The 16,684-nt window shown below is 43.3% G+C and overlaps 1 protein-coding gene across 1 annotated transcript in view; it reads right to left on the bottom strand.

Moving 5' to 3' along the window:
* Positions 1-16,684, bottom strand: part of Rock2 (Rho associated coiled-coil containing protein kinase 2) — a 127,420-nt gene that overhangs the window by 3,261 nt on the left and 107,475 nt on the right. The window contains exons 17-31 of the mRNA XM_021248400.2: positions 16,281-16,387; positions 14,608-14,767; positions 11,436-11,596; positions 10,917-11,101; positions 7,394-7,463; positions 6,375-6,478; positions 5,915-6,101; positions 5,326-5,419; positions 5,140-5,234; positions 3,948-4,127; positions 3,606-3,774; positions 3,106-3,285; positions 1,835-1,905; positions 1,115-1,203; positions 584-662 (exon numbers count right to left, since the gene is read on the bottom strand). Of these exons, the coding sequence (XP_021104059.2) occupies positions 584-662; positions 1,115-1,203; positions 1,835-1,905; positions 3,106-3,285; positions 3,606-3,774; positions 3,948-4,127; positions 5,140-5,234; positions 5,326-5,419; positions 5,915-6,101; positions 6,375-6,478; positions 7,394-7,463; positions 10,917-11,101; positions 11,436-11,596; positions 14,608-14,767; positions 16,281-16,387 (1,931 nt within the window). The remainder of the gene's footprint in view (positions 1-583; positions 663-1,114; positions 1,204-1,834; positions 1,906-3,105; positions 3,286-3,605; positions 3,775-3,947; positions 4,128-5,139; positions 5,235-5,325; positions 5,420-5,914; positions 6,102-6,374; positions 6,479-7,393; positions 7,464-10,916; positions 11,102-11,435; positions 11,597-14,607; positions 14,768-16,280; positions 16,388-16,684) is intronic.

Raw genomic sequence — 16,684 nt, 5'->3', positions numbered from 1 at the left:
TTTTTCTGGTACTGGGGATTGAACATAGGGCCTTTGTACTGAGCTACATACCAGCCATTTTTTTTTTAAATTTTGAGACACGTTCTTGCTAAGTTGCCCAGGTTGGGGTTGAGCTTGTGATCCACCTGCCTCAGCCTCCCAGAGTGCCGGGATTATAAACTTGCACAACCCACCACACCTGGCTGGCTTCTTGTTTAAACAGGAAGTAAACAGGCTACTAGGTATAAAATTTAACTTCCTAAGTGACATTTTTAACTTTTTCAGAGCAAATCCTAAAACCAAAAACAGGACAAAGTTCAAGTTTAAAAAAAAAAAATTGCCGTGCTCGCTTCGGCAGCACATATACTAAAAAAAAAAAATTGCGAAAAATAACAAAGATAAGAAACATGATGGAAACACACTATGGGCTTTCACAAGTAAAGTTCCAAAGAGAGGAATGAAGTTTCCATACAGAACAAGCAGACGCGGGAGAGAGGGAGCCATCTCCCAGTGGCTGAAAGGTGACCCGAGGGTCAGGGGGAAAGGAGCATGATCAGCCGGGTTGTGCGAGAACCTCCCAGAGCGAGAAGGCGGAACTGCTTACCTGGAATATCCTTGGAATTTCTTTAGCATCTGCTCTATAGACATCCGTCTGTGTAACCGGTCGGACATGAAATAATTTGCTATAAAAGATTCATAACGCAATAAAATGTTACCAAAGGTTCAAAGTACATTAGTTAACCTCCACTTGTGTTAAACCCTGACCACTCTGACCCATGTGAGAAGCTCACAGAATATCTTGTTCTATTAATTCAAACATTACTTATGATTTTTCAGAAATTTTCAGTAAGTTAAAATTTTCCAATTGAGTTTCACAAAATATATTTAAGATCCATGAAATAAAGATGACTGAGATAATCCTATATCCTAGACTTGTAAGAATATAAGAAAATGTAATCTGAGTACAGTAAGAGCTATGTCACAAACTCGTCTATGACTGCTAATAATCGGCATCAACTTGACAGGAAAGGGGGCACCTCACTCTCATTCTGCAGAGGGTGATGAAGATGGGAAAGAGACAGTAAAGGCATGCTCAGACGGTAAAGTCTCTCAACACTCTCATAAAAACACTTACTCTATATCTAAAACCATGTAAGGGTTAGACTGCTCTTTATCTTGTTCACTGTCATAGAAAAGAATCTTCTTACTGCTCACAATCACGTACTGTTAAAAAGAGGGAAGGAAAGAGTCAATAATATATATACCATATTTATTGCTTTCTTTAAAAATCAGTTGTATATTAATAATTAGAAACTAATGAGTAACTAAGATGTACTGAAACATCTTTAGGAAAGTCTTCCTTAAAATAACAAAGTTGTCGGGCTGGGGATTTAGCTCAGTGGTTCTGGTGCCTGCTTTGAAAGCGCGAGGTCCCGAGTTCGATCCCCGGTACCAAAAAAAAAAAGAAAAATAACAAAGTTGTTTATAGATATTTATTTCCTGGGGGGGGGGTCAAGTATTTCTGGACCAAAAATGAACATAATAACATCACTAATCACAGTAACAGAAGAACAGAAACTAAATGGGCCTCTCTCTCCTCTCCGGAGCTGTTTCCCACCAAGACAGCAAAAGCACCAAAGTCAGCAGGCTTTTATTTCCCAACCCAAACTCAGTTTATCATTAACAACACAGGGAGAGTAATTTTACAGAGATGAAATCACATCCCTCCAAATCAGAGTACAGGATAGTTTTATGTGTCTGAAAAGTCTTGCTCATGTACATCCTACAACAGTGAAACAGCCAGAGCTAAACTGGAAGCACACAAAAAAGAGCCATATTCAAAACTATTAATTACCTTCTTAACCCATCCAAATTTCTTCGTGTTGTTTCGCACAGGTAACGAAAGCCATCCTTCTAATCTTGACTCTACAAATAAGCACAAGATATGAGGATAAATCTAATGGTTCCCTTTACACAATGACGAATTCCACTTTCACATGGAAACCACAAAGTCCATCCAATATGCCCTTCAGATTTTATCACTGTACTTTATCTAGGATGTAATAATAATACAGGATCAATAAAAGCCAAGTTATGTGGTGCAAAATGAAATCCAGGTTATATCACACTGGAAAAAATACTGCAAAGTTGCATAAAGTCAAACAGCCCGTTAAATCCATGCATTGGCATAATTCAGGAGAAAACTTGCAAAACCAAAAGCTCCAGCAACTCTTCATTCTCACTGGTATATAAGCATTACAATCCTTTGGAAGAAGGCCTAACTATAGAGAGAATGAAAACCTTTAAGGACAAAACATTTTAGATGAGTGGTTCTGTTTTCAGAGACTTTTAGAATGCCTACAATAAAATGACGTAAGACTGTGAATTACAGATCAAAACCGGTCTTGATACCACGAGCAGCAATATAAGCCAAAGATTTCTAAACTCCGAAATACCAAAGAAGTCTCTAAGCCCTTGGAATCTGTTCTAGCACAACGATCAGTATCTTGGGCAAAAGTAGGGCTTGGGGAGGTCATTCTAGCAGTAAAAGTCACTGTCAATCTCTCAGCACAAGCCAGCAGTATTGGACTCTACCTGAGCTCTCTGTAACCCTAACTATACAAGGGAACATGGGAGGCCACACTTTGACTCAAGTGAAAACATCCTGGTCTCTTCACTTAAATATAAGCATTTCAGGGTAATGTCACATCAAAATGTGCCATGTCCTCTTCTAAGGCCTAAGCCAATGTTGACTATTCTAAGTCCTCAATGAAAACCTTAACACATTCTCTTAAACAGTCCACGTGTTTTTCTGTACTACCATTCTTGATAGGAAACTGCAGAAAGAATTTCTTGGCTGAAAATAGATCCAGAAGAAAAACCACTCTTACATAACAAAATACCTCACTCTGTTTCTCTTAATTTGCCAAAGTAAACATGCAATTATATAACACGTCACATCAAAATACCTTAAAAACACAGTCTCTGTTCATGCAAATTTTTGACTGAGTCTACAGCAACTTGTCAGAGTTAGTGAAGATTAGTTGATACTGTAAGAAGTTTTCCAAAAGGCTATGATTGAGGGTAGCGGGAAAGGCCTCGAAGACGAGGTTTCTGCACTGTCACCTGTACCACTGGGCTCCGATGGAATGGGCAAGTAAGCCAAAGGCTCTTCCGAGTCCGAGTCCGAGTCTGAGTCAAGGAGTGCGTGAGGACCAGAAGACCTGGTGGCCACACTGAGACAAGTGGAGGAGTGCTGGTAGGAGAAGGACATGGACTGCACGGTGTGAGACTGAGCAAGGCGAACTGAACACCATCGTACAAGGAAGCCAGGTGCGGGGTGGAGAGAAAAGCAAAGGGGAGCTTACAGAGAGCTCCTAGTGAGCACAGAGCGAGCTCCATGTCTCAACAGGGACTGCCTTCTTCTGCATATTTGTTTTTTCATGAACAGTAGTGACAAAAATCAACAAATGAGTTCAAAATATTATTTCAATTCCCACTCCAAGGATTAGGAAATCATAAAGAAAATGATAAACATTTTTCCTCAAAAGCAAAGTCAGCCATGGGACTTAAACCCATCCACTGACTTCCGGTGAGGACAACCAGGATGGAGAGCAAAGCTGTACCTGGAAACCCGTCCTCTGCCTCCGTGTCCCCTGGCCCACTGCCGATGCTGGAGCTGTCCAGGCCAATGTGCAGGGCCTGGAGCTGCGACCGCAGCTGCTCGATGTCGCTGTCCTTACTGTCTAGTGTCATCTGCAGTTCAATTCGAATCTGGCTCTCCTCAGCTATTTGCTATAAAAAATGAAGTTAACTCAGTTAACTGCATGAGACCTCATGATTTTGCATCCTGGCTCAATAAGTTGTTTGTAGAAATGCTCTATAACCAGCCAAACACACAGAGACATGGACATGATTCTTTTTCTTAAGAGGAAGCCTTCAATGTGGAGTCTGATAAGTATGCTTACAGCCTGCATTTCATTCAGTTCCTTCTGGTACTTGATCATCTGCTGGGTCAATTTTTCTCGCTCAGACTTCAGTTCCATGTGCAGCTTTCTATTCTCCTTCTCTTTCCTTCGCACGTCTGTGTCACTGCCACGCTTGATAGGTTCTTTTCGATTCATGATCTCAGCCAACTTATTCACAGCCTTAAAAATGGAAAAACAATAAAATACATGTTGATGCTTTCTTAGTAACTCACCAGTCCCAAATTACACAACCACTAATAATCTCCTTCCCTATACACAGAGCTACAAAGAAACATTTTCTAGGGCCAGGGATTTAGCTCAGTGGTTCTGCCACCTGCCCTGAAAGTGCAAGGACCTGAGTTCGATCCCTGGTACCAAAAAAGAAAAAAAAGAGTAACAAAGAAACACTTTCTAGGTAATTAAATAATAATCCTTCTTTATTACTCACTGTCCTCCATTCTATGCAATACTAGTTTTTTTGGGTTTTGTTGTACCGGGGAATCGAACTTGGGACCTTGTGCTTGCGAGACAGGTGGTAGAACCACTGAGCTAAATCCCCGGCCCTGCAATACTAGTTTTTGAGAACTATAATTTACAATATTTATAGGGGGCTGAGGGCATAGTTCAGTGGGATAGACCTTGCCTAGGGGTGTGAGGCTCTGGGTTCAATCCCCAGCACCAATTAAAACATTTCTAACCCTTCAACTTTTGTTCCAGAGGAGCCATGAATATGCAGATGTTTCTTCCTTTGCTCTGAAGGAAGAATTTTGCCCTAACATCACACTAGAAAACACCCTGCCCAATGTCAGAGAAGGTACCAGGCACCCACACAGCCTGTGCTGTCTGCAGCACCCAAGGGAACCGATGCAGTGGTCACTAACTGCAGGGCCTGTCCAGGCTGTCCAGACACCGAGCAAATGGTCATTCCCTATTAACTTCTAAGAGGAGAAACGCTTACTGGATACGGTAAGCCATGAGGAGACAATGGGAGTGCAGGTGAAAAACGAAGAAAACCTTTAACAGACACTGAATGGGACAATGCTAGTGAAATCTAGCTTCTCCCAGCCTGGCTAAAAGCAGGTTCAGAAATGCTGATACAAGCAATGGCGACAGCTTCCTATCTGTAACGCTAGCAGTAAACCGAAGAGAGAGAAACAGAACACGACAGGACACTGAGAGTCTGGGGACGTACCTGAGTCTTGAGCGTTCTCTCTGTCAACAGCTGTTTCTCAAACTGTGCTTTAACAGCTGTGGCACTTAGCTCCTCGTCTTTCAGCCTTGATAGCTCTGAAACATGGGAAACACGGGTTAGACTGACAGCACCAGAGCGGCGGACAGCGGGTACAGGTGTTAGAAACCAACGTTACTCTATACGTACGCTCTTGAGCATCTTTCAATTTGTTATTTAATTCTTCTTTCTCGTTGGCAAGATTGGCAACATCACTAGTTAGTGTCCTGTTTGTTTCTTCAAGCTGATGAACAAAAGTGAAAAAAAAAAATCACATCCCAATTTCAATCTGTGAGCCATGACATCCTAATTCAAATCCAGGTCCTAAAGTGTTGCCGGCCTCTTCTGTGTCTGAGATTACTGTCCTCGGCTACTTCCCCGAACTTTCCCCCAGCTGCTGGCTTCCACCGGTCCAGGACTCCACTTCCGGCCTCTCTATCTCTCCCGCTGACCGGACCGCACAGCCCTGTTCTAATGCACAACTCGGGGCTTCCCACGCCATTTCTGTGGCTTTGAGTCACTGGTAGGAGAAATCTACCTATCTGGTATTTTCCTTTGCTTTGCAGTTTCCCTTTAGTTGGACTGTCTCTGCCCAACACTGAGACACCTGTAGTTATGGGATCAAAGAGTCTGCAGCCAGGAGTGCGGGTTTCCCCTAGGATCTGACACAGGCCTCACTCTCGCAGAAGCCTGGTAGAGCGACTGCATTACAAGCAAGGAGGCAGCAGCTCTCACTCACCGAGGCAATGGTGGCATCCTTCTCAGTGAGCTCCTGTTTATGTCTGGCCATCATCTCCTTGATCTCCAGCTCTTTCATGATCTTCTCCTTTTCCAAATCGGAATACTGTTCTTCAGCAATTGAGCGAGCCAGCTGTTCGGAGTCCGCCTTGGTCAAGGTGATCTCCAGCTGGGCGGCCAAGGAGTCCCTGCAGCACAGAGACACCGTTCAGGCTTGTGCTCACGTGTTCTTGTGTGAGGGCCGGGCCTAGGGTTCCTGCGTGCTTGGCTCACACCCACATCCTGGGCTGCGTGCGCAGGCGCGCACACACACACACACACACACACACACGCACGTATGCTCAGTCCCCACTGTGGAGCCTGAGCCCTGTCTGCTGGCTGCATCCACCTGTGAGCAGAGCCACAGCAGTGCTTGGGAACAGGACAAACGTCCCTGCACAGGAGGCCCTGTGCTCACTCACCTTTCATCCTGGAGCTCCTGCTTCTTCTGCTGTAACTCTTTACAAAGTTTGGTCTTTTCTTCGCATTCTTCTTTAAGTTCCCTAACTTGGGTTTTATAGAGGGTCTAAACAGCAAAAAATACAAAAGAAATAGGTACTAAGTGTCAAGAGTATTATTTTCACATTCACAACACACCCAGAGACAAAGCTGAACACACACAAACTCCATCCTAACGCTCAGGGACCCTGGGCTGCTGAGCCTGTGCACAATGTGATTGGCCACCTCATCAGCCACTGGGGCTAAGATAATGGCGGTGGAGCAGCTGGGAAGGGCTCATCCAGCAACTGCAGAGCCGCTGGACAGCTCTCACGGCTGGCCAAGTGGGCAGGTGAATGAGGAACCGGGCATTTTCAATTCAGAACAGAAGATTCTGTTGACTTAAATCAACAGAGCAGGGTGACAATTTCTGCTTCAAATTTAAAACCAATCTCAAAAAGTTTTATTTCTTTCATTATGAAGACACAATCTTCAGTGGTTCCAGCGCCTGCTTCACAAGTGTAAGTTTCTGAGTTCGATCCCTGGTACCAAATCAACAACAACAACAAAAAATAACACGAAGACACAATCTTCCTCAACAAGCAATGCTCTTAATAAGTTTCACAGACACAGTACAGTACATCTATTCTACATAGTACAGTGCTTAGAATTGTTTTTTGAGACAGGGTCTCACGATGCAGCCCAGGCTGGCCTTGCATTTGTGGCGACCCTTCAGATTCAGCCTCCGGAGTGCTAGGGTTACAGGTGTACACCACCATGCACAGATAATCATTTTTCTGGCGATGATAACGATTTCTGTTAAATTACCTGCATTCCTTTTTGTCCAGTACTTTTTACGAATTGGGTTACACAAAATATTCTACCCCAACACTGCCAGGTGTTAAGAATCTATTTTAAAGAAGCACATTTTCCTGGTTCTGCAGCAAGAGCTTTAAGAATTCTACAAATAGAGCAATTTTCCAATGAGCATGGATGGACTTACGGAGAAATACTGCTCTGCTTCAAGCTGATCTTGCAGCTCTTTCATCTGCCCATCTGCATCCTGCCGTTCTCTGTGAAGACAGGGGGACACAGGATCGAGTGAGTCCTGTGACACCAGGCAGTGAGGTGGTGTGGGCAAGCCCAGCTGTCTCAGACTCCACCGCACGCCTGAGAGGGTGCCCTTGCATGCTCGCACTGTGCTCAGTCCCGAGCATGCATGGGCTCCCGAGGCCGCAACACATGAGGACACCTCTATCCCACAGCTAATGAATGCACTTGTTTTAGTCTCTAGCAAAACAAGTATCATTACAGCTAACTCACATAACCCTCACTTTCCAGCGCAGGAAGGACTCTGAAGCCAGTGTCACACTAAACCAACAGCACTAAACTGCTGAGTCTCCTACAGAACCCACATCAGCCAACAAGGCTCCCCGGAGAGTACAGAGGGTCTGGAAACCAGTTATCTGAGTGAAGAGGCTGGGAGGGGCATCAGGGGATTAGGAGCCCTGGATTTATGTTTTACTTTTTATTTTTGAGACAGGGCCTCACTGTGTAGCCCAGGCTGGCCTCAAACTCGCGGTGATCCTCCTGCCTCAGCCTCCGGAATCCTGGGATTCTAGGTGTACACCACCACGCTCAGCTAGGAGCCCAGGTTTTAGATCTAAATCATGACGATGAGTGCATAGATTTGTACACTGTAAAAGCTGACTCAGTTCTAAATTTCTAATTTTTCAACTTTTTCTGTATGTTCATCTTTTTTTTTTTGGTACTGGGGATCAAATTCAGGACCTTGCATTTGTGAGGCAGGCAGCGGCACCACTGAGCTAAATCCTCGGCCCTCTGTATGTTCGTCTTAATAAATAAATAAAAAGCAAGCCTAATAATCCATTTAAGTAACTGAGTTGAAATGCTATGTTTAAAGTCCAGTCTTTTTTTTTTTTTTTGGTACCAGGGCTTGAACTCGGGTCCTTGTGCTTGCCAGGCAGGAGACGGAACCACTGAGCTAAATCCCTGGCCCTCCGGCCTCATTTTTAAAACATAAAAATTATATTTACTCCAAGTCAAAACTAAGGGGGAAAAATCACTTGGAAAACAATGCAATGTCTATGATATAAAAAACAAAACCAAGGGCCAGGGATTTAGCTCAGTGGTTCCACCGCCTGCTGGCTGCCTCAAAGGGGCAAAGACCCGAGTTCAATCCCCAGTACCAAAAAAACAAAATAAAACAAAACCAAAACATACAAAGCTCCAATCTTGTATATATATTTGCACAGATACATACGTACAGGCACAGAAAAAGTCTGGGAGCATAAATAATGAACTAAGATGTGTTACTTCTGGAGAAAGGAAAACGTCTGTATCATAGAAACTGTGTTCTCTCTCTCTCAGTATAATTTGTATCTGAGTATTTTACAGTTAGAAAATAGTTGAATACCACTTGGATATCTGAAAAATGTGTATTGGAAGAAAGACCCAGAGTGAATGACTTAATCTTAGTATGTTTAATTTGTGTATTACTTAGGACTTTTATCCTCATTCCCATTTAACATAATTTGGTTAGTTTGTTTATTCACTGGCTCTTCATCATCTGGGTAAAAAGGAAATTATGACTTAATGTCACTCAGTCTATGTTATTTCTGTATTTTATTACTGACCAGCGTTTCCCTTGTATCCCATTTACTTCTGCACCCATCTTACCTGTCTCATGCATAACTGTGGTAAAGTCCTAGGAGGTCTCAGGGTAGGAAATGCGGGTGACTAATGTTTGTGCTCCACAGTGACTATGGCAATGCTGCACATGGGACAGGCATGCGTTCATTCATGGGCATTTGTTCAGGGTGTGCAAGACATGGGTCGGGGTGGGGGAACAAAAGGTAATAGACAAATAGTCCTTGCCTTTCCAGAACGTGCAACCTATTTGGTGGCTAATCGTCAGACACAGGTGTCTTTTGGGAGCAGTAGATTGAAAAAGAAATTAAGAAACAACAGGGCCGGGGATTTAGCTCAGTGGTACTGTGGCCTGCCTCACAAGCAAAAGGACCCAAGTTCAATCCCCGGTACCCCCCCCCCAAAAAAACAACAAAAGCTTGTGCACTTACAAAGAAATGAGAGGGTTTTCTACACCGAGGACCATAAATAAGGCACAAACCACGCACTATCAGAACAGGACAGGAACACTAGCCGGATGACCACTAGCTCCTGCATTCATAAAGATGCTGTGCAGAGTAGCTGGACGTGTGGCTTTGAACCTGTGTTCCCAGAGCCTAGGCCTGCAGTCCACAGCTTAGCTGCAGGCCAGAATTTCCACCCCCGGGCTTGAGGGCCAATGAAATGAATCTGGGGTGTTTCCAAGTACATGAAACTAGAAGACAACCCCTGGGGATATGGATACTAATTGTTCAGTTAAGTGGGAAAAGCTGAGCTAAAATAAGAATATAAAATTAATACATAGGACGGAAAAAGATAAAGCTGTTGGACTCTTACTCTGATTTCTAGCTGTAATTTTGAAAGCTGAAATCTCATTGTGTTGAAGAATCTACGCTTACCTGGCAACAAATAAATAAGCATGAAAGAGCAAAGTCTTCTGACCATTCTGACCAGCCTTTCTACAAAGTGTCAATCTCACTGATGTGGCACAGGCTTCAGCAATGAGTAATACTTGCCATTCTGGTAGTTATGGTAATAATGGTTCCCAGCATTTAATGGGTCCTAAATAAATTAGAGTTTCCTCTACAAGATCCTTAAGTAAGCCCCAGTTTTATTTACAAGATAGCTAACAAGCAAGAGTGACTCCTCCTTTGACAGATGAGACAAGGCTCAGAGAGCTGAATGTCTCGCCCTGTTCTGGTCAGCGAGCAAATGCACAGTGCGACGGACACTCACACTCCTGTCCGCCTGGCTCTGGAGCTCAGTCTTCCCCTCTGCCACCACCCTGACTGGGTGACTGGGATTCCACGGGCCCTTTCATCTAGTGCTTACAGAAAGATGGACAGACTTCCAGGGTACATTTACTGCATATTTTGAAAGAGTTTCCTGTTTAGGTTTTTTTTTTTTTTTTTTTTGAGTTTTTTGAGACAGGGTCCCATTGTGTAGTTAGGGTGATCTAGAACTCACTCTGTAGTCCAGGCTGGCCTCAAACTCACGGTGATCCTCCTGCCTCAGCCTTCCAAGTGCTAGGATTACAGGTGTGCACCACCACACCAGGCATATTTTGAAAGTATTTTAACAATGTTCTCCATGTCCTAGGTAAGTTAAGTAGAGCACCAAAGATATCTTATAAAGTGATTAAAAATTTATATGGTTTTTTCTTAAAAGTCAGACAGTGTCAAGTCCTAGAAACTAAGGGACACACCAACAGGGGCAGAACGCTCCTGGGCCAGCCCGAGGAAGGCTCTCGGGCAGGCTTGGAACCCTGGTGACCTTCTGCCCACACCTCACATCCTTCCCGCCACAGAGCAGTTACACAGCAGCGGGAAAAGCAATGGGGAACCACAGGCAGGCCCCACCCCACCCCAGGGACGCACTTTCGGAGCTCGGCGTTCTGCTTCTCCAAGCTCAGCTTCATCTCCACCAGGTGGTTGTTCTCCTGTTTCAGCTGTTTCTCTGACATCTTCAGTGTGTTCACCTGCTGTGTCTGCATCTTCAGGTCATTCTGTGTGAGGCAGCGCTTCTGAGTTTCCTGCTCTATCTTTAACGTCAAGTTTCTAACCTAGAAAAAAAAATAAATTGCAAGTTTGATAGTAAGTAAACTATATTCATTTTTCTGATCAATGAAACTGGCAACAATTATGGTGATAGAAAGACTTCTGTCCTTAGGTAATCGATTTATTTCAGAGCACAATATGTATTTCCAAAAATGTTTTCAATACATCTTAACCTAAAATATTCTTTGAAAATCATTTTGAAATTATTAAGTTACGACTCAGTTATTATATCATCAAATCCAGTGAAAGCACCAGGCCACTAAGAAAAACGGCACCCGTCCTGAGCGTCCCGCCCACCCCCGGACTCCTGCAGCAGCTCAAGGGAGAGCCGACACTCACATCCTCGTTGAGCACGTCCTTCTGCTTGAGGAGCTCGTTCAGCTTCTGCTGCGACTGCTTCAGGTCGCAGTCCAGCATGGAGCACTTCTTCTCCGACTCCAGCAGCAGGTTCTCTACCTTCTGTTTTAAAGTCCTTTCTTCCAACAGCTTCTTTTCCATTTCTGTTACAGTGACATGGACATAACCATGACTTTACAAATAAAAGCAACTTATCAAATACATAACAGTGCCATAAGAAAAGCAACAGTAAAGGTATTGCTTTATTATGTATTTTTTACTCACTTCCGCTTTAGTATTTTTATAACTCCTCTCAACATATTTAAAACATCAGGAGCTGTACACCCGATGGAAGTGTGGTGGTACACGCCTATCATCCCAGCACTCCTGGAGGCTGAGGCAGGAGGATAGCATGTCTGAGCCCATCTTGTTTTTGTTTTTTTTGGTACCGGGGATCGAACTCAGGACCTTGCGCTTGAAAGGCAGGTGCTGGAACCACTGAGCTAAATCCCCAGCCCCCATCTTGTTAATTTAGCAAATTTGAGATGGCTGCCTCAAAATTAAAAAAAATTAAAAAAAAAAAAAAGGTTGGGGATGTAGCTCAGTCTGAAGGCCCTGGGTTTAATCCTCAGTACTGGAGGAAAAAATTACAAGTGCTGTTATTTCCAGGGCATAGAATGGATCACACTCTTTAACATTACATCTACTGTAGTGGGGGCAAGATAATCTGCCTTTCCCCCCTGCCCCCTTAAATTCTTTTATTGGTGCATTTTAGGTCTACAATATGTTTACATTTATCATCAGGTGCTTGTGCCTGTACATGATGTGACCTGGTTCTTATTTTTCCCCATTACCTGTGCACCCTTCCCTATTTACATAGACTTTGTTTCCATTTTTTTCTTTTCTCGTAATTTTTCCTTTCCTTTCCCCTTCTCCTCCCACCACCCCTACCCCTTCAGACCTGTTCTTCCTATTTGATAATTTGCCTTTTTACAGTTCTGTAAAATGGTTACACCTGTGAAGGCTGATTTTCACAGTATTCTAAGTCTCTGGTGTCACTGCTTCTACCCAGAGCATCCCAGGAGGACAATACCTGAGCAGGCAAGCTGCCCTCCCGACCCTCTGCTCAGCTCCAGGCAGGGCACGGAGCACTCAGCTATACCCAGTAGGTGGCAAGGACTGGGGAAGTGCTCATTAATGCTTATGTATTTTTTTTTTTTTAAAGAAAAAAGCAAAGCAATTTAGGAAATGGGGAAAAAATACAGAATAATATCTAGATTAGTAGGATTAAGGGTAACCTATTTGGGGTAGGGTACTGGAGACTGAATCCAAGGAGCACTGAGCTACACTCATTCACTCATTCATTCATCCAACAGGTTCTCACGAGTTGCCCAGTCTGGCCTCGACCCTGCCATCCTCCTACCTCTGCCTTCCAAGTACCCAGATTACAGTACTGTGGCACCACACCCAGCTGGACTACAGGTAATCTCAGGTTTTAGCTACATTTTTCTATATTTTTCTAAGTGATTAAAGTTTTCATTTGTTTTAGTAATTAGGGCAAAGCCTCCATCCATGTCAAAGTGAAGACCAGAGTTTACTGTTAAATGATTTCAAGATGAAAAGTTCTCACAGATAAAGGCTTGCCTTCTGATACATGGATCAGTGTCTCAGTGCAAATCTAATTAGGCTCCTTTGCTCCTCATACCTGTGCTCAACATCTCATGCCATCGAGTGCTTTCTGGGAAAAATTAAGCCTGTTTTCAGGTTTTGATGAAGCGCTCTGTAAACACTGCTCACAACAGACAGCGCTTCCCAGCACTTCACATGGATAACTGCAGGGTGTACACCACAGCTACCAACACTACCACTGTCCCGTTCCAGAGGACCAAGCACAGAGTTCAAGTCATTGGAGAAGGTCATTCTGCTCCTACTGCTAGTGACCATGTACAAGTAAGGCATGCTCTTGACCCAAGGAGGCAATGACGTGCAGCAGCAAGACCATGGGATGCAGACCAGGCCCGAGCGCCATCTCCAACAGTGACATCTAGGATGCTTGTGTGCCACATGTGGAGTTGCCATGCAGCTACTTGTGTTGGGAGTAACAGTTTGGAAATAATGGTAGCTGTATTATACTGAATTGGCTCATTCTTCTGAACAAGTACACTCACTTTAAAAATAATCACATAATGTGGCCACAAATAACAGAGGCAAAAGGAAACTGTGGTGATAGAGAAATTCTCTATCTTATTTTGAACAGAGATTACATTGTCACTGTCAAACACATTTATACTTTACTGCACATAAATTATACCTTCACAAGAACAACGCAAGTCTCCTCTGAGGCCATGGGTAAAAGTGATGTGGCCTGGCTTCCTGTCTCCCACCTGAGAGTTCTGAGTAAAGTGCTATTTTATTTATCACCATCCTGAGCTAGTGCCTTAATCCAAACCTGCTCCAGTAAGCCATCTACAGCTTTCACTAAACATAATAATTCAAAATATATTTTTGCTAAGTTATTCACAAACGTTATGCTTCCATATGAAATGAAATTTATGCTTATAAATTTTAAGACTCCTAAGAGTACAGTAAAGTACTGATTTATTTTGGAATTCAAATCCATTATAATTACACACAATTCAAAACACAAGAAGTTACCCCAAGGTGAAGGGTGTTGTGTAGGAAAGTCAGCCGATGGGCTCTGACGCCGTCTAGTGAGCATCTTCACTGCGCCAGGGTCCAAAACACTCACAACTAAGGTTCCAGTTAGAGCAAGTGGCATTTTACATCTTTACCCCAAATAAACTGGCAACAGTTTTGCAGCACAAGCTGGTGAAATGCCAAACCAGAACAAATACTACCCAAGAGAACATGCTCCCCAATTTTTGAGACCTAGACATTCATATTCTGTATGTGTCATTCTTGACACCACTGAAATATTAATTTCTCTGACTTAAAAATATAGTTGAATAGCTTTGTGTTTGGGCCTTAGTGTCTTAGGAATAGTTTTGTTGATGCAAAGAGAAAAAATATGGGTTGTAAAGCCTCCCTGATAAGTTTTTCCCCAAGTTCCCAATGTTTGACAATAAAACATAAATATATTTCAGAACCAAAGAGTCAAATACAGAATCAGTTCTCAGGCAAATGCTGCTGGAAAACTCTCTTTTCAAATATGTACCTCTCATGGCTTCCGATTTAGCTTCCTCAATGGATTCGTAGATCTTATTTTTGTCTGCGAGCCGCGCTTTCGTGGCCTTGTGCTCAGCTTCTTCCTGCTCGAAGCTCTGCTGGATAACTTTGAGCTGGTATGTCATGTCTATTTCCATGTTGCTCTTTTCCTGAGAAGATGTCAAATGGCAGCTATCACCAAAAAAAGCTGCCTTGCAATTTCAAAAGCTCTCAAGATTGTTTCTAAACAGGCTCAGCAGGAACACTCAGCACCGCCCCTGTCCAGCCCTCTATGCCCACTGCCTCTTTAGGCCCCTCACCCCGGCCACCCCTGCAGGCCACTGTTCAGGGCTGCTTCCTTACTGTCACGGCTGCTTCCTCAGAGTGACCTGGGAGCCTCACCATCACATTCTGGGCTCGGCCCAGGTTTTCTCTCAAAGTCACCTGCGTCCTCAACACTGGCTCTCCCCAACCTGTTCCCGTCCTTCCTGCTGCTCCTGGTTTCCCCAGCTGTCTCAGTGCTGGCATCTTCTGGTCACAGGGCTTCTCCTCTTCCTGTGGTAATTTCTCAAACTTTCTGTGGTATATTTCTAGTATTTAATGTTTCCCCTCGCTACATTAAAACAAAACAGGGCCGGGGATTTAGCTCAGTGGTTTCAGCTCCTGCCTCGCAAACGCAAGGTCCGGAGTTTGATCCCTGGTACTAAAAAAAAAAACAACCCAAAAAACCCTCAACAACATCTCCTATTGTTCACCCGTAGCTCCCACATTGGGGTCTTATTTTAAGTGAAATCATATTCACTATTTTTCTACATATACCATCAGAAATATTTTTTTTGAGACAGGGTCTTGTTATGCATTCTAGGCCGGCCTTGAACTGACTATGTAGCCTAGGTTGGCCCTGAACTTGCAGTGATCCTCCTGCGGCAGCTTCCTAGGTGCTGGGATTATAGACGTAATTGTACCTGGCGACCACCAGGATTTCCTAATTCTTTGATTTCTATAGTTCATATCACAAATATGATGTAGATTTTTTTTTTCTTCTTTCAAACGAAATCTTTAATACGGAAAATGTGCCACCACTGGGCATGGTGGCACATGCCTATAATCCCAGCACTTGGATAGAAGTGAGTTTGAGTCCAGCCTGAACTACATAGTGAGATCCTGTCTCAAAAAACCAAAAAGAAAGAAAATGACTTTTCAAACTACAACAATTCACCACCAGAAGCATGCACTTTGCTTTGGTAACTGCCACTCTATGCAGTTTCTTCCCAGGTGGGTCCTTCTACACCTCTGGTTTAGCCTCTTACCTACCCATGAATTATCCCTACCTGCTACGGGCATGGCTTCCTGCCTCATGGACATTCTAATGTAGCTAGCCCAAAAGCACTTCAAAGAGGGCTAAGATGGATTTACTGCTGCCACCTCTAAATGAGCTGAGTTTCCTTAATTCTTTACTCAGTGGCACCACTACACTATCTTGTCATGGCCTACGAACTGAGCCCTCATCCTGGCAACTACTCTCATACCACAACTAATCTGCAACCAAGTCTAAAGAAAAAGAGTCTATCACTGTGAAAATGTTCCAATTGGTGATTTCTCTTATTTTAGAATAACTTTTCTCATCTGAAATTCTACTGTGATTTTTCTTACACAACAAATGTAAAGTTTAACAGATTTTACCTTTTCCAAATCAGTAAGCTTCTCCTGCAGTTGTCTCTTCTCCAGTTCTACTTTTGCTAGTAAGATTTTGCCATTCTTTAAATCTTCTTCTAGGCCAGATATTCTACCTAAAGATTGCAACACTTTTTTAAAACAATCTACTCACAAAATTATATACATTCAATTAAGAGTAAAAACTTTGGAAGCCCTCTCCTATTTTGGATCTCTTGTCTTGTCAGCAAGCATTTCCTACTTGTTGGTAGAGAGCTTCACGATTCAGCCAGAAGCCAATCTACGACCTACAGGATCTGATATTTAAAATCATACTATCTGAATGTGTACTTTCATACAACTTTACAGCAATGCACTTCAAATGTTCTAACTTTACATAACACAGTGCTGCATTCAGAAATACACTACTGTAG

This window comes from Heterocephalus glaber, unplaced genomic scaffold, assembly GCF_053883595.1.
Source record: "Heterocephalus glaber isolate CG9 unplaced genomic scaffold, H.glaber_assembly_v1.0 deba00001724, whole genome shotgun sequence".
In the NCBI taxonomy this organism is placed as follows: domain Eukaryota; kingdom Metazoa; phylum Chordata; class Mammalia; order Rodentia; family Bathyergidae; genus Heterocephalus; species Heterocephalus glaber.
This window is presented reverse-complemented; position numbering and strand designations above follow the sequence as displayed.